Source organism: Lycium barbarum, chromosome 3, assembly GCF_019175385.1.
Source record: "Lycium barbarum isolate Lr01 chromosome 3, ASM1917538v2, whole genome shotgun sequence".
NCBI classification, from domain to species: Eukaryota; Viridiplantae; Streptophyta; class Magnoliopsida; order Solanales; family Solanaceae; genus Lycium; species Lycium barbarum.
This window is the reverse complement of record NC_083339.1, coordinates 219,231-237,433: the sequence shown is the minus strand read 5'-3', so window position 1 is coordinate 237,433 and position 18,203 is coordinate 219,231. Positions and strand designations below refer to the sequence as shown.

The 18,203-nt window shown below is 33.3% G+C and overlaps 2 protein-coding genes across 2 annotated transcripts; one reads left to right on the top strand and one right to left on the bottom strand.

The window, feature by feature from the left end:
- Positions 1-1,483: 1,483 nt before the first annotated feature.
- LOC132633615 (NAC domain-containing protein 90-like) lies at positions 1,484-6,197 on the top strand. The gene is made up of 3 exons (XM_060350149.1): positions 1,484-1,761; positions 2,320-2,615; positions 5,527-6,197. The coding sequence occupies exons 1-3, from the start codon at positions 1,587-1,589 to the stop codon at positions 5,830-5,832; spliced, it is 777 nt and encodes a 258-aa protein (XP_060206132.1). The 5' UTR covers positions 1,484-1,586; the 3' UTR covers positions 5,833-6,197.
- Positions 6,198-8,833: 2,636 nt separating this feature from the next.
- Positions 8,834-14,311, bottom strand: LOC132629798 (vacuolar protein sorting-associated protein 55 homolog). The gene is made up of 5 exons (XM_060345157.1): positions 11,275-14,311; positions 11,148-11,199; positions 10,656-10,695; positions 10,465-10,549; positions 8,834-9,259 (listed from the first exon to the last, which is right to left on the bottom strand). Exons 1-5 carry the CDS (start codon positions 11,454-11,456, stop codon positions 9,076-9,078), a joined length of 543 nt encoding a protein of 180 aa, XP_060201140.1. The 5' UTR covers positions 11,457-14,311; the 3' UTR covers positions 8,834-9,075.
- Between the last annotated feature and the right edge of the window lie 3,892 nt (positions 14,312-18,203).

Genomic DNA, 18,203 nt, shown 5'->3' with positions numbered 1-18,203 from the left:
TCGTGACTTTGAATTTTTTTTTAAAAAAGTAATGGAAAAAATTTCAAATAATTCTCTAACTTTTTATTATGTAAAAGATAAAAATATTATTAAGATTAATAACTAATTTGCATCATAAAAAAAAAAATACAAGGTGATTCTAGACATCGTGTCGGAGGTGCGAGAGGTTGGCCAGTGATGACTTCAGAAGAGGTAGAGGTAGGCCAAAGAAGTATTGGGGGAAAGTGATTAGACAGGACATGGCGTATTTCCTGCTTACGGAGGACATGACCTTAGATAGGAGGGTATGGAGGACTCATATTAGGGTAGAAGGATAGTAAGTAGTCGCGTTTATCCTCCCTTGAGGGTAGTTATGTTGTTGTATAGTTCCTTGTCTCTTGATTTCTGCGAGTATCTGTTGGTTTATAATGACTTATTTACCTTCATTGTTTTCATTTTCATAGTTATTTATAGCAGTTAATTCTCCTTTTACCATGACTTTCTTGCTTTGTTATTCCTTGCTTTCATATTGTTTTCGATACGCTTGAGCATATCTAACCTTTTGTCTTGTCTTGTCTTTCTTTCTCTCCTCTCTTGAGCCGAGGGTCTTTCGGAAACAGCCGCCCTACCTTTCAAGGTGGGGGTTAGGTTTGCGTACACTCTACCCTCCCCAGACCCCACATAGTGGGATTATACTGGGCTTGTTGTTGTTGTTGTTGTTGTTGTTGTTGTATTCTAGACATTGTGTCCTTCGATGCATGGTAATATTATTATCCACTCTTGAACTAATACTATCAGTGGTCAGTTGAATACCCCTTGACTTGAAAATTATGCAATGTATATATGGATAAATATTATTGATTTTTATACATGTCCCCACACACACAAATATATTTATATAAATTTGGAAGAACCTTAGTGAAATTTCTGATTTCACCGTTGGCTAGATAAAGAAAACATTCTTAAAAAATTTCTAGGTTCACTAAAAAAAAAAAATGATTAACTTGCGAAGGTTGAAAGTTGCAATTTACGGGGGTTTTAACCTTCGCTATTTGCTAAAGGAGGCTAAAACCTCCGCGAATTGCAACTTCCGCAAATTACCCTTTTTTTTAGTGTACGTTATTCATTCATTTGCTGGTCAAAGTGAAAAGAAGAAAAAAAATGTACAAAACTTTGAAGTAGAAATTGCTTGACTAAAGCCACCATTTTATTCTTAAAATAAATGTACATGTACTCAATACATACAGTACTACTCGGAAAGAAGGAAATTGTAGTAAGGTTTCCTTCTTGTTCACACACGTCGTGGAAATTTCTAAGTCTATCTTGAACCCTTCTTTCATTATCTCACTCGTTTTAATTTTACTCCTTTCCTTCTCCTTGCCTCTCAACCCCCCCCCCCCCCCCCCCCTCTTTTCCCAACCCCCAAAAAAACCCTATTTTTTCTCATTTTAAATCTATAAATACGAAGCTACAATAAAACATGACATGCACAAAGAAAAAATCATCAAGAAACCTAGAGAGAGAGAGTAATGATTAATGAGTGAGTGAGAGAGAGAGAGAGAGCGCTTCAAAATACAAAAAACAAAATTGGAGATTGTTTTGTAAAAATGGAAAATATGTATGATAATCATACGGTACCACCAGGATATAGGTTTTATCCAACAGAAGAAGAATTGGTGGAATTTTATCTGAGAAATAAGCTTGAAGGAAAAAGAAACGATGACATTCAACGAGTTATACCAGTTATTAATATTTATCATCACAATCCATCTGAACTTCCAGGTTCGTATTTTTGCCCTCATGATAAATTTTTCTTCATCCTTTTTTTTTTTGGGTAAATAAAAAATTGTGTGCATGATTTCATACTATCGAGTACCTAAGACCCTAAACCCTATCAAGTAGGACAAGGGAACAGCTGATAGTTGGTGTGTGTTTTAATACATAGATGATATAGTTCATGAAGGAAAAAGGAACACCTGCTAGTTGGGATGTGAAACTTGCAAAAAAATGATAGCTCAAGTGTGTTTTTGACCATTAACTCAATAAATATAAGTGTGTAATAACCTATGAATTTAATTTCCCACGGAATTTGCGTCAAAATCCATGGAAATGAACTAGCTTGTAGGAAATTGTTTCCCATAGATTTCCGCCAGAAACCTAGATTATTCACGACGTTCTGACAGAATTATCCGTGGGAGAATTTGCAGATTTCTAGTAACAAATTAAGCTTTTAGATGAGATATTCATACACTTCAACGGACAAATATCTATAATTATATATCATAGAACTCTTTTTCTTAACCCTTCTTCCTCTAATTAAATGTGATTCTTGAAAAGCAGAAATGGCAGGAGAAGTCATAAAACGTGACACTGAGCAATGGTTTTTCTTCATTCCAATTCAAGATAGGGAAGCTAGAGGAGGGAGACCTACTAGACTTACAACACAAGGATATTGGAAAGCTACTGGTACTCCTGGATATGTATATTCATCAAATAATAAAATTATTGGAGGCAAAAGAACAATGGTTTTCTATAAAGGAAGAGCTCCAAACGGGAAGAAGACACAGTGGAAGATGAATGAGTATAAAGCCAGTGTTAGAGAAGCTTCAGTAGCCAATAATGTTACAAATTTAAAGGTCAGTTTTACAACCCTACAAAATTAGAGTTCTATTTTAAAACTAATTAGTTGTTGTACTTCTAGGTTTTCATCACGAGTTTAACTTTTATATGCGAACCACCAAACAATTCATGCAGTGGGATTAATAGAATTCCTCCAACCTTAATTAAAGGTCTCGGATTTGAGTTTTGGATAGAAAAAAAATGTCCTGGTTTGAGAGCTTTGCCTTGAAGGCACCTTACACGATGTGAATTCGGATTAATCGGGACTCCAGGTATCGGACAACGAGTGATTTTTTTTTTAAAATTGTATACACCAATCATGTGGGAAAAATTATACTATCACGTGTCACCTAAAAGATAACAACGAAAATTGTTCATAATAAGTGAAACTAGTTGTTGAGACATAATTAACTAAATAAAAGTGTGGTTTCTCTGACGAGTGTTACCACCTTGAGAAAAAAAATACTAGAAATGACAATCATGTTGGGTATCTATTCTTCAGTTTTATACAGGTTTAGATTGAAAATACATAACTTAGTTTTATTTTTCTTTAATGTTTAGTGATCATGTAATTAATATACTTATTAGTCATACTTCTTTTAGCATGACTTAATACTTTTAGCTTATGATCACATTATGACTTATTAATTAGTAGTAATGTTTGTTTTATGTGATTTCATTATCTTTTTTTGTTGAATATTTTAATACAATGTCATCACTCACATCTCGCATTTTATGTTTTTTTTTTTTAAGAAACATCTTACTAGGACTAAAGAAATATTTGAAGCACAAGTTATATGTTTTGTATGAAGAATCTACCGATTGAATAACCTCGAAAAAACCCTTGAAACCCCGAGATTGAAAACTCGACTTTTATTGGTTTGGTTTATAGATTTAAAACTTGACATAATCAATTTGATTTGGTATTTACAAAACCCGAAGCAGTAACCCTATATATCATGATTGAAGATGGGTCTGACAAGAAAGCATAATTGTAGCTTATTAATCATTTATTTAGACAAATGCACTGAATTTAGTAGATGTTACATAGGCATTCCTTCTATCCTAATTTATATGACAATATTTATTGGGAATAGAACTTAAGGGGATTAAGATGTATAATCTAACATATAGATATTCATATAGCTATAAAATATTTGTTAAAGGTAAAATGAAAATTTTAAATTAAACTATTTTTCATTTGACATTTTATTTGAAGCAGACTAATTAGAAAGGTATGTATTTTTAACACGCTCTCTTAACTATCAAATTCTTTGTTTTCATGTCCAAGCACATGGAATCGATCCGATCAAGGATCTCTGTCTGCTCTGATACCCTTATTTATTAATTAATTATATCCGCCACAAGTATGACACATGGGACCTAGGAAAATTATTGATTGTTTGAATTGTCAACTTGTATATGGAAAAAAACAAAGTGTTATATGGAGTATTTGATTGTTTTTTACTAGGTATCATTTAGTGTTTGGCATATGCTTCTTCATGATTATCTTCTTTTGCTTCAACTATTGGTTAGAATATATTGATAATAGACAATACATGATATTAACAAATAAAATTGTTTAGTTCACCACGCATGAAAAATAGGACTACACACATGATTTCTAGGTTATTCTTCCTCATCTTATTTTAAAGATTTGATGTATATTTCATAATTGTTAACTCTCAATTAAATTCATATATTGCAGAAGTATTGATTTCCTTTAAAAGTTATGTATGTTTCTTTTGTGGTTCCTTCCTTTCTTCGTGTATGTTTTAATAAATTTTACGATGTCATGATTATAACATTGTCATTTTCTCGAGAGAGAGAGACACCACATCATGCACCATTAATAATTACAGCTTCAGACATATAACGTACAAAGGGACCAGTTTTTTCTCTCCTATATTTGAAGTTAACTTATGTAAAAATCTTTTTATACGATTAGTATAGCTAGTCCTATTATAGTATATATCGGTTATCAATTTTATCGAGTTACTCATTTATTTTTTGTCATAGAGATTCGGCCGTAATGATCTTATAAGTAATATAATTGTGTAAATATTTTTTGCACGAACGAAGCATACAACATAAACAATTTAAAATTTTTATATAAGTTATGTACATGACTACAAGAAAAACATGGAATCAGCGATGGAAAAATTTTCGTAGCTAAACAGCAAAATCTCATGCTAATCTCATTTAGCTACGGATTAGCGACGGATTATAAGAAAATCTAATTAGCGAAAAGCTATTTAGCAACGGATTAGCTAGAGATTACCGACAAATGCCGTAGCTAATTCCATTTTCTCTTGTAGCATGCACTGTAAAGGTTTTTTACACACTTGTTGTGGGTGCTAACATGTGATAGCACGTGACTCACCGCCCGGTTATACTAGATTACCAATTAATGTTTATCAAAATATATACTTGTAATTACTTATTAAGTGACGTAATTGAGTAAATATATAATGTTTATCAAGATATATACTTGTAATTACTTATTAAGTGACGTAATTGGGTAAATATATTTTGCAATTGTCAAAGCATATAACATAAACTCTTTAAATTATGTACTCTGACAATGTAATTTTTTTTACTAGCAATGCATGTTTTATAACTTGTGATAGCAATTGACTCACTGTTTTTACCAGATTAATTACCAATTAAAGTTTATCAAAAGAATTATCTATAATTACCTATTAAATGGCCTAACTATCTAAATACTTCTTGCATCGGCACAACATATAAACTAAACTTTTTAGATTTTGGATTTAGATTATGCACACACGAGCAATGCGAACACTATCAGTGAATGTTAACCTATGTTACTAATTAATGTTTATCAAGAAATTTACCTCTAATTATGTACTAAGTGACCTAATCATGTAACTACTTTTTTTACAACGTCTAATTTTATGCATGCAGTTGCAGCATGAATTCAGCTTGTGCAGAGTCTACAAGAAATCAAAGTGCGTTAGGGCATTTGATAGAAGGCCAGCTGGTTCTGGTATTAATGAAGGATTATTATTACCCTCTCATCAACCAATAAATGTTGATCATGATCATCAGGCTGCACCATCAACTTACCAGAATAATGATAATCGCATTATTGGAACAAGTTCATTAGAAAGTTCATCATCAGGAGAACACAATGGTGAAAATCCACAGCCGATGGGAAGTTTAGATGATTTGTCTGAAAACATATGGGATTTTGACTGGAATTATATTTAACAGTGAGAATAAAGTTGTTTTAGCTAGGGTTAACTCCCTCATCAAAAGTAGAACATGGAATAAATCCTATGATTTTATGTTTTTTTTTTTTTTTTTACTTTCTAGGGTTCAAGTATGTATGATGATTTGATGGACTAGCTAGGGTTAAATAACTCTAGATAAATTAATCTATCAATTATTAGATCCCAAAGTTTAGAAATTGTACTCTTTTGTAATTAGGTAGAAGGTCGGCATATTCTTGTAGTTTATTGTTCTTCGATTTCTGTGACTACCTGTAGTTGTTTCTTCTTATATTTTGATTATAGTATTATTTGGTTGTAGTTTTTGTTTTCTTTCTCAATGTTCTGTGATCATGTTATCTTTAGTACTCCCTCTGTCCCAATTTATTTGATACACTTTCCTTTTTAGTATGTCCTAAAAAGAATAATACATTTCCTTATTTGACAACAATTTAACTTTAAACTTTACCTTTTACGCTTAACGGGATGATCTATAACCACACAAATATCTTTAGCTTGTTTTAAACCACAAGATTCAGAGTCTTCCTTTATTCCTTAAACTCTGTGTCCAGTCAAACTATATCATATAAATTGGGACGGAGGGAGTATTTCGTTGTTGCTTCTTCACTTCCGTTATTTCTGTTCCGTTCTGTTTTGATATGTTTTTCCTTGAGTCGAAGGTCTATCGAAAACAACATCTATACCTCCTAAGATAAGGGTAAGGTCTGTGTACACTAACCTTCTCAGACCCCATTTGTGGGAATACACTGGGTATATTGTTGTTGTTGTAACTAATAAGAGAGCTAGGTTCCAATATTTCATCATGTTAGACTATATTTTCTCGATCATTGTTAAACTAGACCAAGAAAATGAAACATTATATTAGAAAGCTACCAGAAATTGCATTATATTCCCACACTATAATAAAAATTGCATTATATTCCCACACTATAATAAAATGCTGTACTTGTATGTTACTGTTTCTTAGTCCAACTGTCTATCCTAGAATTTTGTCTTTCATAAGTAATTCATAGGACGCCAATCAAAGATTCTTGATTGACCAATAATCCAAACATATATTACACATAATTTACGCAATTATTTAGCTATGTTTTTGCCATCGTTAGACTTTTATGTTTTTGCCATCTTTAGCTATGTTAAATTATATACACCATCGTTATTTATGTATGTGTATATATTCACTTTTAATAATAAAAAAGCACAGTTATTATATGCATAGTGTTTAATTCAAAAAACTCTAGCCTATGAATTATGGAGTAATAGATTATGAGTACGTAAAGACGGATTCAAGCTTTGAAGTTTATGAATTTCTACAATGACCTCAAGTTAATATTACAATAATCACTGAGTTTACAAAGAAATATTTATTGAATTTCTTACATATACAATGTTTGCACAGAAACTATACGGTTCACATGAACTCATATGTTATATACCTACTAGATCTGCCTCTGATTATGAGATCATGGAAATTAATAACTGCACCAAATGCACACTACCTTTTTTTTTTCTAGGGATAATATAATTTCTCCTCATTCTTCCAATTTTTTAGGGATTATTATAAAGAAAAAACTGACCAATTGACTAGAAAACTTTGTGCATAAGTACAGCAAAGGACGAGAGAAATACTGAAAACATTTGAAGACTGAAAAGGAGAAAAGGAAAGATGGAAAAAGAAAACTTCTGTGCATATAGAAGACTATTAGTGAATTTGTAAGTTCTTAATTTCTCTGTGTTTCCTTTTCATTAAACTTCAATTTTGCTATAGAATCTTTGTAAGAAAATTAACTAGTAATAAATAAATAGTTCACTACTACAAGAAAAATGCGTATTTATTGATAAAATATTTATAACGGACAGAACTGTTATAATTTGTGTGGTTTTATAATAGAACTCATCAATTTGTAGGGATTATAATTGATTTGTGATCTCGAATTTGCGACAAAAAAAGTGGCAAATCCTCCATCACAAAATAATTTTTTTAAGTAGTTAACGGAGCCTTCCCAAAATGACAAAGTTGGAAGTCTCCATGTCTCTATCAATATGAGGTAATAGGGCAAAGGATTTTTGTACTGAAATGATTGTCTACTTATAGCGGCTTGTTTAATTTGAATAAACTTCCAAAATTCAATTATATTGAAGTGTCAAAAGTACCTATATAGAGTAATAACAACCCAATATAATCCCAACCCAATATAATCCCACGAGTAGGGTCTTAGAAGAATAGGATGTACTCAAAAGTTACCTTTATCTTTGTGGGGCAAAGACGTTGTTTTCGATAGACCTTCGGCAATACTTATATAGAGTAGTAGTAATTTATATTTGGTTAATCAATTGAAAACACTTTTATCAATATTAGAGCAATAATACATGCTTGGTCAAGTTGTCAAAAGTGCTACCGAAAAAAGTTATTTTTTCTGGTTTCTAAGAACAACTTTTGCTACTCAAAAACACTTAAAACTATATATGCAACATCTGAAATTTTCTTCTTTTCTGAAGTATAGGTGTCCCGGGGCTAATAATCTACAAAGAAAGGAGGGGGAAGGACAGATCAACCAAAGGTCCTACTCCTCTTAGAAAGGGGAATGAATCATTTTTTCGATTTTTCATTTTGTTTTAAGCCCCAGAATTCCATTAGTCTAATTTGGGACCTTAGGATAGATTTTGATTCTATCTGACAAACATATAAAGATAAAGAATAGGAAAGGGCCCTTAGATTTATTTGTGACCTCTGAGGAGCCGTATGAGGTGAAAATCTCACGTACGGTTCTGCAAGGTCTTCGAAAAGTTAAGAAAACATCGAAGATGAACCCGAAAAAATGTGAATTATAACCATGTTTGGCTTCTTAACAATTGGAACAATCTACAACACACAACAATCCATGATCATCTTAACATGCAATGATAAACAAATAGACAAATTTAATTCAACTAAAATAGGCTTATGAAAATGCACCACAAATAATTGAAATAAGCACAAGTTCAAGCAGAAACATCCACAGAATGCTTCACCATCAATATTTATAGAGCCTTCTAGACAACAGGATTGAGGATTTATCATCTGTTAGCAACTATCTATGCAAATAACTACAAAAGGTTCAAATTCTGAGAAAATAACTCTCACATCAGGAATCTGACAAAGCTATACATTTCTTGTTCGTCAAAACCAGGTCACATAATTACAGCCGAGGAACCTAAAGAGCGCAACACCTCATTTTTTACATCACCACTCGTCATCAAGACTGGCACGATGAAAACACATTACTGTGCAAACAAATATGAAGAAGGACACGAATTCGATGAACATCGCTCCCGTCTGGATGAGATCGGCATGCCTGAGAATAATGGGAATGGCTATGCTTCCCACAGCTGATGCCCCTGTTAAGAACTTAGCAGCATCCATCCACCTGCAAAGATGAAAAGCAAAAAGGCCTAAAATGAGAAGGATTTGTTCAGAAGTACAAAAGAAAAGATAGGAAGAAACAACAAAGGAGGAGGTCAGCATCAGGGGCGGAAGGGGGAACCCCCTTTGTCGAAAATCACACTGTATATATATACAATATCACATTTATTTATGTACAGTACATTATAGACCACTTTGGTGAAAATCCTGCCTTTGCCACGAGTCATCATAAAGTAAAACATCAAACCATAGATACTCAAACTTCCACATGACCCAAGGTACTAGCAACAGAAAAAATAAACCATCCGATCCAATCCACTTAGAGCATCATGAATAAAAGAAATATAACCAATCCTTGCATTCTTCAAGGAGTAATTTTTTTAAGACATTCTTGAAGTCCAAACCGAATCACACGCACAGTTTCCCAATGATAGGTGCCATCTGGTGTGCAAGTTTATATTAGCAGAAAACTTGATCTTCCAATCCTACTACCTACAATACTAAGACCATTTTACTTTCCCATCCTCGCCTAGTTTTTACCCCGACTTTGAGTGGATATAGTTTACTTCAGACCACATACTTCACATGTGCTCATTATCCATACCACTAACCAGTCTCTCCAATATGTAAATGTTTACCATATGAAAACAAACTTTATTAATGCAGTAACACAAACACGACAGTTTTTGGCAGATAGAAAATATCCAAACAATGACAGGTTAGCAATCAATATGTTGCTCGGACTCTTCAAAAATATCAACCGGTGCGTGTCGGATCCTCCAAAAGTAGTGTACTTTTGGAGGATCCGACACGGGTGCGGCAAACATTTTTGGAGAGTCCGAGCAACTTAGCGGCAATCATCAAATCCCCTAAATATAATATAAGCAACTTTCTGCAGTTTATGCACCCCAAGTAACTCAATATAGCACCTACAGTACAACAATATTCATCTAATGAGTAAGATATCAGAAATCTTCATCAAGAAAGAGGAGAATTATGCTATGAATGAAGCATGTACGAGCATCAAATAAGAATTCATATAAATCTCTCCGACTTCAAATTGAACATGATCTAGAAGATGTACTAAAGAGATGGATGGAAAATACTAGAACACACCATGATTGATCTGACAGGATTACAACCACGGGTGTAGAAATTCATGGGAGAAGGAGATTCAATAAACTTATGCACATCATAAAAGTATCTTACCCCCCGCCATCTCGACTTATTAGGAACTGTGTGGACCCACCACCAAAAAATAAGCATGGCATGGGAACCAGAACATACATAAGAGCTGTCAAAACAAAGTAATCTTCTGAGTTAGTCAACAATTAGAGCTTACTCTGCCTTAAAAATGCAGAAATAAGAGTATCTATGTAGATCACATTTCTTTCACAAACCTGATAACATTGGCCACCAGTTGTTGTATATAGCACAAGCCTACAAGAAACAATATGCAGTAAAAGCATTACAATTAACTCTTTAGATAAGACCAAAGCAAATCCAAGGAATTGTTAACTTTAAGAAATAGATTAGATGCACAAAAAGTAAACAGAATAATCCTCTTGTTTGCACACAACATACACATAGAGAAAATAAAAAAAAAATTGTCCCTTATGTTTGAGCGTAGGTTAAACATAGTCCTTTAAGTATGCAGTTAATAGCCTTGGTCCTTTAAGTTTAGCAAAAAGTTAACATTTTTAGTCTCCGTAAATATTTACCAAACTCTGTCGGTTGGATTTGACAGAAACAGTGGGAAAAAAAAAAGACTCAACTGAATTGAACTTGTTATTACACAAGCAATACACTACATTCATCGGTACTTGCACAACCATTGGAAATACACGGCAAACATTCATCACATAGGAAAAAAAATAATTTATAAGACCTACCAGGATCTGTAACAAGATGCTGGAAGAGAACATGAAGGCAAGCCCCGCAAGCCTGGATCAGACATTATATTAGAAAACAGTCGACCAGAGATACAGACTAGTGGCAAATATAAGTTGAATCACTTACACTATATCCGGAAAGTGAAAACCAGCAATTGAACCATTGAGATGAGACAGAGGACAAGAAGAAATCAAGTTAGTAATTGTGTGAATGAGATTCGACAATTTAAAAGTTACAAGCTGCATGGAATTAGAAATATTCTCGAAGAGAAACATCAAATAGATGAAATAATGCCCTTCTCTATTCATCCCAATCTAGCCAGATAGACCAAGTTTTACCTCGTAGCTTCATGCAACAGTAAATTGAGTAGACTAATCAGTTTGAAAGTTTTCAGATTATTACTGATTGAAAGACAAGTTGGATTGTGATTCATTACAAATGAGTATTAAGGTGTAATTAGAAGTCAGAGTAAGAAGTAGTCACCACACACCAGAGGATCAACTATTTAACTACAATCTCCTTATCGGATAATTCTAGTCTAATTTCAGAAGGAAATTGAAGACATACTTTGGATCATCTCTCTCAGATGTGCTCCTTTCATCTTGCTTAACCATTAGGCTTGCATAAAACCTTACTCATTTTGCTAGTTCTCCAATGCTTCCATGTGTTTTGACTTAATAGCCAGCAACTTATCTACTAAGTAGGCGTTTGGCCCTAGATTTCAAATATTTTTCACTTTATATGGAATTTATGAAGTTGGAGATGAAGATGGATTTGTGTTTGGCTATACTTTTTGCAAAGGAGAGAAAAGACCACTTTATTTGGAATATATAAAGATGGAATTGGAAACAGGTTTGGAGCACTTTTTCAAATTTGGAATCCAACTCCAAGTTGGATTTGGGAATATAATCAAATACTAAATTTGAAAGTGACAAATTATTCTGGAAAAAGTGAATAATTCTCATGGACAAACGGCTCATAAAGCAATGCTAGCATGTTGAATTTAACAATAGGTCAGCTTACCATCCACAATCGGATGGCCAAACTGAGAAAGTCAGCCAATGTTTGGAGTCCTACCTACATTGCATGACCCTAGCCTAGTCAATGGCACCAACAGCTTTCTTGCGAAGTAGTGGTACAAAACCCACTTCACTGGAAGCTACTCCTTTTTGAAGCCTAGTACGGCTACCCTCCTCACTTCCACTTCCATCTGGTTGGACACTCCAAGGTCGAAGTTGTTGATCAACGTTTAAGGGACAGAAAACTTATGGCAAAAAAGGCTGAAGGAAAACTTGGAAGAGGCTCAAAGTAGAGTGAAGGTCTAAGAAAACCCTCATAGAACAGAAAGAGAGTTCACCATTGGGGACTATGTATTCCTTGAGCAGCAACCCCCTCAACGATATTCCTTGGCCCTAAGGAAGAATCAGAAGCTAGAACAAAACGTTATGATTTGCGCGAGATGATTCGAAATATAAATCCAGTAGCTTATGAGCTTCGTCTTCCCAATTATTGTCGTTTGTACCTTGTGTTTCATGTCTGGAGTGAGCACTCTATGTCTCAAGATCCACCCTTGATGGCTAAGGATGGACAGTTGGGCCTATAGTTGTTCTTGACGGATGATTATCAAAAGGGAAACAAGGTTCTTCTTTTTCCGAAATGGTAACAGCAAAAGGGAAACAAGGTTGCTACACAAATTTAAGTACAATGGGCGAATTTATAGCAGGAAGAAGTCACTTGGGAAGATTTCTACACCATCAAGGCTAAGTTTCCTTCTTTCCATTCCAACCTTGAGGACAAGATTGGCTTCGAGAGAGAATCGAATGCAACATTAAAGTGTTGTCAATGCTCAAGCTAGACAATTGTTGTTAAAATTAGTTAGCAGAGTCCTTTTATGATTTTAGTCGTGAAATCTTTTATCTTGTGTTTAACCCCTTATAGTTCCTTTTATTCCCTTGTTATCCCCAGATAGCTGTTATAGTGCTGCCAGCCCTATGGTTGATAAAATATGGATATGGCCTGCAATTGAGTTGCTTGAGAAGGTTGGTGCAGAGGCTATGAAAGTTTATACATGCATTGATCAGCTAAGGTTGTTAGAGTTAGCTGTTAACTTCAGGACATTTACAAATAGATCACTATAGTTATAATTACTAGTTGTTTTTTACATATTTTCCCCAAATGTAATTTCTTATTTTTAGTTCAGCCTTCTCGAAGGGAGGGTACTTGTAACTACTTTCAGCTCATTCGGAGCTTATTTATGAAATTATCTCTTAATTTCCTTTAGCATAGCTTAGTTCTTATCTAGAATTTCTTCTAAAATTCTTAGATTGTAACAGTGGTTTCATCAATACCATAGGAGCATTTGTATTTCATCATCCACATTGACAAAATCAGCGTAAACAGCTTCGACTTATATTTATCCTTTCCTGTTTCAGCATAAATACCATTTCTGCATATATTTTTTTCGTGCTGCTTTAATACAGTAGAACTGTAGAAAGTAATATGAACAATCTTACAGAACAATTCTCCATTATAAATCCGCTTAAATGATGATTGAATTTATGTAATACTTCTACAGTTCTTCTTGACAATACAATGCAACTTGGACAAGTTTTAGTGCAAAATGATTCAAAAAAATCGAGCTTGGGTTAAAAGCAAAACGATTGGACATATTATAAGCTGCCCAAAATTAAAGATTTAGTAAGAACTCTATTGCTAGCAAAAAGCAAATAACAAGTATCAAAAATGTAAACTTTTTGAACCATAAGCCTAAATATATACTTCAGAAGTATTTCAGCTCTAGTAACACTATTAAAGAACTCAAAAAAAAAAAAAAAAACTAGAACTGGGTCATGGATGAGTTAATAATTCTATTGCCATCAAAAAACCCAAGAAGAAACTGGAAAAAAATGTATACTTTTTGAACCATAGCCTAAAATATTAATCAGAAGTATTTCAGCTGTAGTAAAATTATTAAAGAAAACAATAAACTAGAATTGGGTCATTTAAATTCATCTGCCAAAGAACCCCAACAACTATAATCAGATAATCAACTTCTTTAAATCTCAAACTTTTGATACAACAACTAGAAGTAGAAATAAGCACTAAATAATAAAACTAGTAGAAAGAAAAATTAAACAAATAAATTAAAAGGGTTTATTGGGAATTCAAAACTGAAACTGGAGTAGCAAAAAAGATTGTACCTTCAATAGTCATAGCCATTTATGGTTAATTTTGAAGGGGCAAAAAAGGAAAGAAAAATTGTTGATTGCTGATCTGAAGTCTGATTCTTGAACTCAAACGATGGAAAAAGGTACAGTACTCAAAATTTGGGCTTGTAAATTTGGATGTATTTTATATAAGGACCCTGCAAATAGTATTTATCTTAGAGATTCCCCCCATATTTTTATTGTTTTGTCGTTTTGTGGTCGAATGTACGAGAAAACACGTTAAAGGCCCCAAATGTAATTATTTCTTTTTTCCCAACTCTCACCTTGTGAGAACTTTTGGTCTCGGTCATTTATTTTAGGGAAAAGAGTCAAAAATACTCCTTTACTTTGGAAAAAAGGTTAAAAAATCCTGTAAACTAATTTTGAGTTAAAAATATCCCTCTCGTTATTAAAGTTTTCAAATATACTCCTGTCTTAACGGAAATCCGCAATATAACTCGATTTCATTTTTAAAACAGACCCAACTACATAAAAAAACCCATATGTGATCAATTTGTTCCCGAGTCCTACATCAGGAGCCACTACGCACGGGAGCGGGCAACCCATATGCGTTTTTTATTTAATTGGGTCGGTTTTAAATGGAGTGGGTTTAAAAATAAAATCGGATTATGTTGCGGATTTCCATTAAGACATTGATATATTTGAAAACTTTAATGACTGGAGGGATATTTTTGACCTAAAATTAATTTAGAGGATATTTTTAACATTTTTTCCAAAGTAGAGGAGCATTTTTGACCCTTTTCCCAAGATACAATAAAATAAGGGAAAAGAGTCAAATATACCCCTCTACTTTAGTTTAATAGTTAAATATACCCTCTGTTAGTCAAAGTAGATAAATATCTCCTTCCGTTAATCAAAGTAGATAAATATACCCCTTCCGTTAAGAAAGTACACAAATATACCTCTAAGTCGACAGAATCCTCAATTCCACCATTAATTACCCGATTTAACTTAAAAAAAAACCCATGCCCGACCCGCTAATTAAATTCTTTCCACCCAAATATACCACCATCACTACAACCGACCCAACACAACCACCACCACCACTTCCACCACCACAACCAGTAAATTCGTCATAGCAACCCCAATTGTTTTGTGCCTAAAACTTAAAGAGATTGTTGATTTTTAGTTTTTAATTTTAGATTGGAGGACCGTTGTTTAGAAAGAAGGCTTGTCGTAGAGATTTTCTAGCCTTTTTAAGCCTAAAGCTTTCATTTTTATTGATTTTAATGTTGCTAGCTACCTGGATACGTGATACTTGAAGAAATTTATCTCAGTTTGCTCCAAGCCAAAGCTTTCTCTGGTATTTTGCATATGATATTCAATACTGTATTAAGGATTTAATGTATTTACTGAGATCGAATGATCTTTTTTGTTTTGTTCAGTGATGTCTGAGGACATGGTTAAAGATGGTTATGAAGAATTTACTGGTTGTGGTTGTGTTGGGTCGGTTGTAGTAGTTGTAGGTATATTTGAGTGGAAAGAATTTAATTTGTGAGTCGGGGCGGGTCGGGCATGGTTTTTTTAAAATTAAATCGGATAATTAATGACGGAATTGGGGATTCTGTAAACTGAAGGGTATATTTATGTACTTTCTTAACGAAAAGGATATATTTATCTACTTTAACTAACGGCGGGTATATTTAACTATTAAACTAAAATAGAGGGGTATGTTTGACCCTTTTTCCATAAAATAAAGGGAAAAGGGTCAGATATAACCCTCTCGTTTAGTTTATTGGTTAACTTTTTCCTCTGTTAGCCAAAATAGACAAATATAAAATCCCCCCTCCGTTAGCCAAAATACACAAATATACCCTTGAATTGATGAAAAATCTCAAATCAGCAAAAATTACCCATGCCCCATCACTTAGACTCAACCCAACCTACAAATTTTCTTAAACTCTCTGGCAGAGCAAGCAAGCCATATGTACAGCTCTTACAACAATTTCCAATTCTTTACAATACCCCTTGAGATATCAATTGAACTAACTTCCAATTTATAATTTTCATCCATTGTAGATAGAAAATTAGTTTGACTACTAGTTTGAGCAGTGAAACCCAAGTGGGTATTTTCTTGGGAGAGAAACAGAGAGTTCCCAGAACTTGGTTTTTGGGGAAAAGATCATGTTCCCTAGAATGGATATGTGGGAGTTTGGTTGGAAAGTTTGCGGTAGTAGTAGTACAACAAGATATAATTGCGATTTTTTTATAAACAGCAAAAACTGGACAAAGCCTGTTAGAAAAATTTGCACAAAACTGAACCAAACTCAAACCAAAACATGTATCAAAACTGTCTCAAACTAAAACTCAAAATATGATTTCAAGACATGAACCATAAGTTAGCTAAACAATTGGTTGCAACACATGAACCAAAACCAGATTATGATCAGCAACAAAATTGAACCAAGCTAGATTTCTGAACCAGTATCGACAACAAAACTGAACCATATCAGCACCAAAACTGAACCAAACTTGATCACCAACTGAACCAAAATAGAAGGAAAACTGAACTAAACCAGATTATGATCAGCAACAAAACTGAACCTTTTGTTTTGTTGGTCGGGTCGTGTCTAAGTAAACCTTGAGTAGTTTAGGTCGGGTAGAGGGGTATATTAGGGTGTGGGGGAGGAGAGGGGGTGAATAATTTTGTTGGTCGGGTAGGGTCTGATCTAAGTGATGGAGCATGAGTAATTTTGTTTGATTTAGGATTTTCTATCCATTCAGGGATATATCTGTGTACTTTGACTAATAGAGGGATATATTTGTCTACTTTGGCTAACGGAGGACAAAGTTAACCAATAAAATATAATAGAGGGGTATATTTGACCCTTTTCCCTCGTATCTTTAATAACAAATTCTAATTGTTATTTCAATGGAAATTTTGAAGGAAAAAAATTAATTAGAAATACCATAAAAGTTCTATTAAATTTCATATATGAACCAAAAAGTATCAAAAACTACACCTAAAAAAGCTACACCAAACACTAGAAGATAAACGGAAAAAACTGTACATGGAAATGTGCTTCCCGATACTCATTTTTGCCAATTTTTGGTTGCTAATGAATACATCTAAAGAATTACTTTAGAAAATACATGTAAACATAAAAGATTATTTTAATCATTTTCTCTATTTTGCTCATATATTTCCTTAATTATCTTTTTCTATAATGATATAGGGTAAAGAGAGAATATTTTGTGAAATTTTAATCCAGCGCTTAATTGACGATTTTAATCTATGAAAAATGTATTGGATTTATACAATTGAAAGAGCAAAAAAAAAAAAAAAAATCTACCTAAAATAGTCAATGCAATTATAACTGCATCCAGTTCTATTGGATATACAAAAGTGGTTTTTGTATTAGCTGTATTATTTATTCCTTTTCTATTCAACTCAACATATTAAATTCATAAGTAAATCTCCTTTTCGCTCTAATGAATTCAATTTTAAAAAACTGTGATGTGAGTAATTGGTTTTGTTGTGTACTATCCGTGATGGAATGCATATGTGTCTTCATTCTATGTGATGTCGTATTACTTAAGGTCATTGTAGTAAGTATAAGTCAACATTGTTGATATTTTTTTGGTAATTTAACTTCTTTCTCTATTTTGTTGCATGCTCTTTATTACGTCCTAAAGTCTTGTGGTATTGAATAAGAATCCTCATAGTCAAGTTGAATAGACTCTTAGACATGTAGTAATTCCATCTCCTACAGTCCAAAGATGAAAATTTTTGTAATATTCTGAACCATTCATGAACATCACAACAAAAATGATTAAAGTTTTAATAGAATTTTTTTTATTGACGAGCTACAACAATTGCACCTACTA

Bases quoted from the DNA above. Each gene is read 5' to 3' on its own strand.
- LOC132633615 (XM_060350149.1), top strand. From the start codon at position 1,587: ATGGAAAATATGTATGATAATCATACGGTACCACCAGGATATAGGTTT. The intron at 1,762-2,319 runs GTTCGTATTTTT...CTTGAAAAGCAG, and splicing joins CAATCCATCTGAACTTCCAG to AAATGGCAGGAGAAGTCATA. The intron at 2,616-5,526 runs GTCAGTTTTACA...TTATGCATGCAG, and splicing joins ATAATGTTACAAATTTAAAG to TTGCAGCATGAATTCAGCTT.
- LOC132629798 (XM_060345157.1), bottom strand. From the start codon at position 11,456: ATGAATAGAGAAGGGCATTATTTCATCTATTTGATGTTTCTCTTCGAG. The intron at 10,550-10,655 runs GTTTGTGAAAGA...TTGTTTTGACAG, and splicing joins CTGGTGGCCAATGTTATCAG to CTCTTATGTATGTTCTGGTT. The intron at 9,260-10,464 runs GTAAGATACTTT...TCATCTTTGCAG, and splicing joins ATAAGTCGAGATGGCGGGGG to GTGGATGGATGCTGCTAAGT.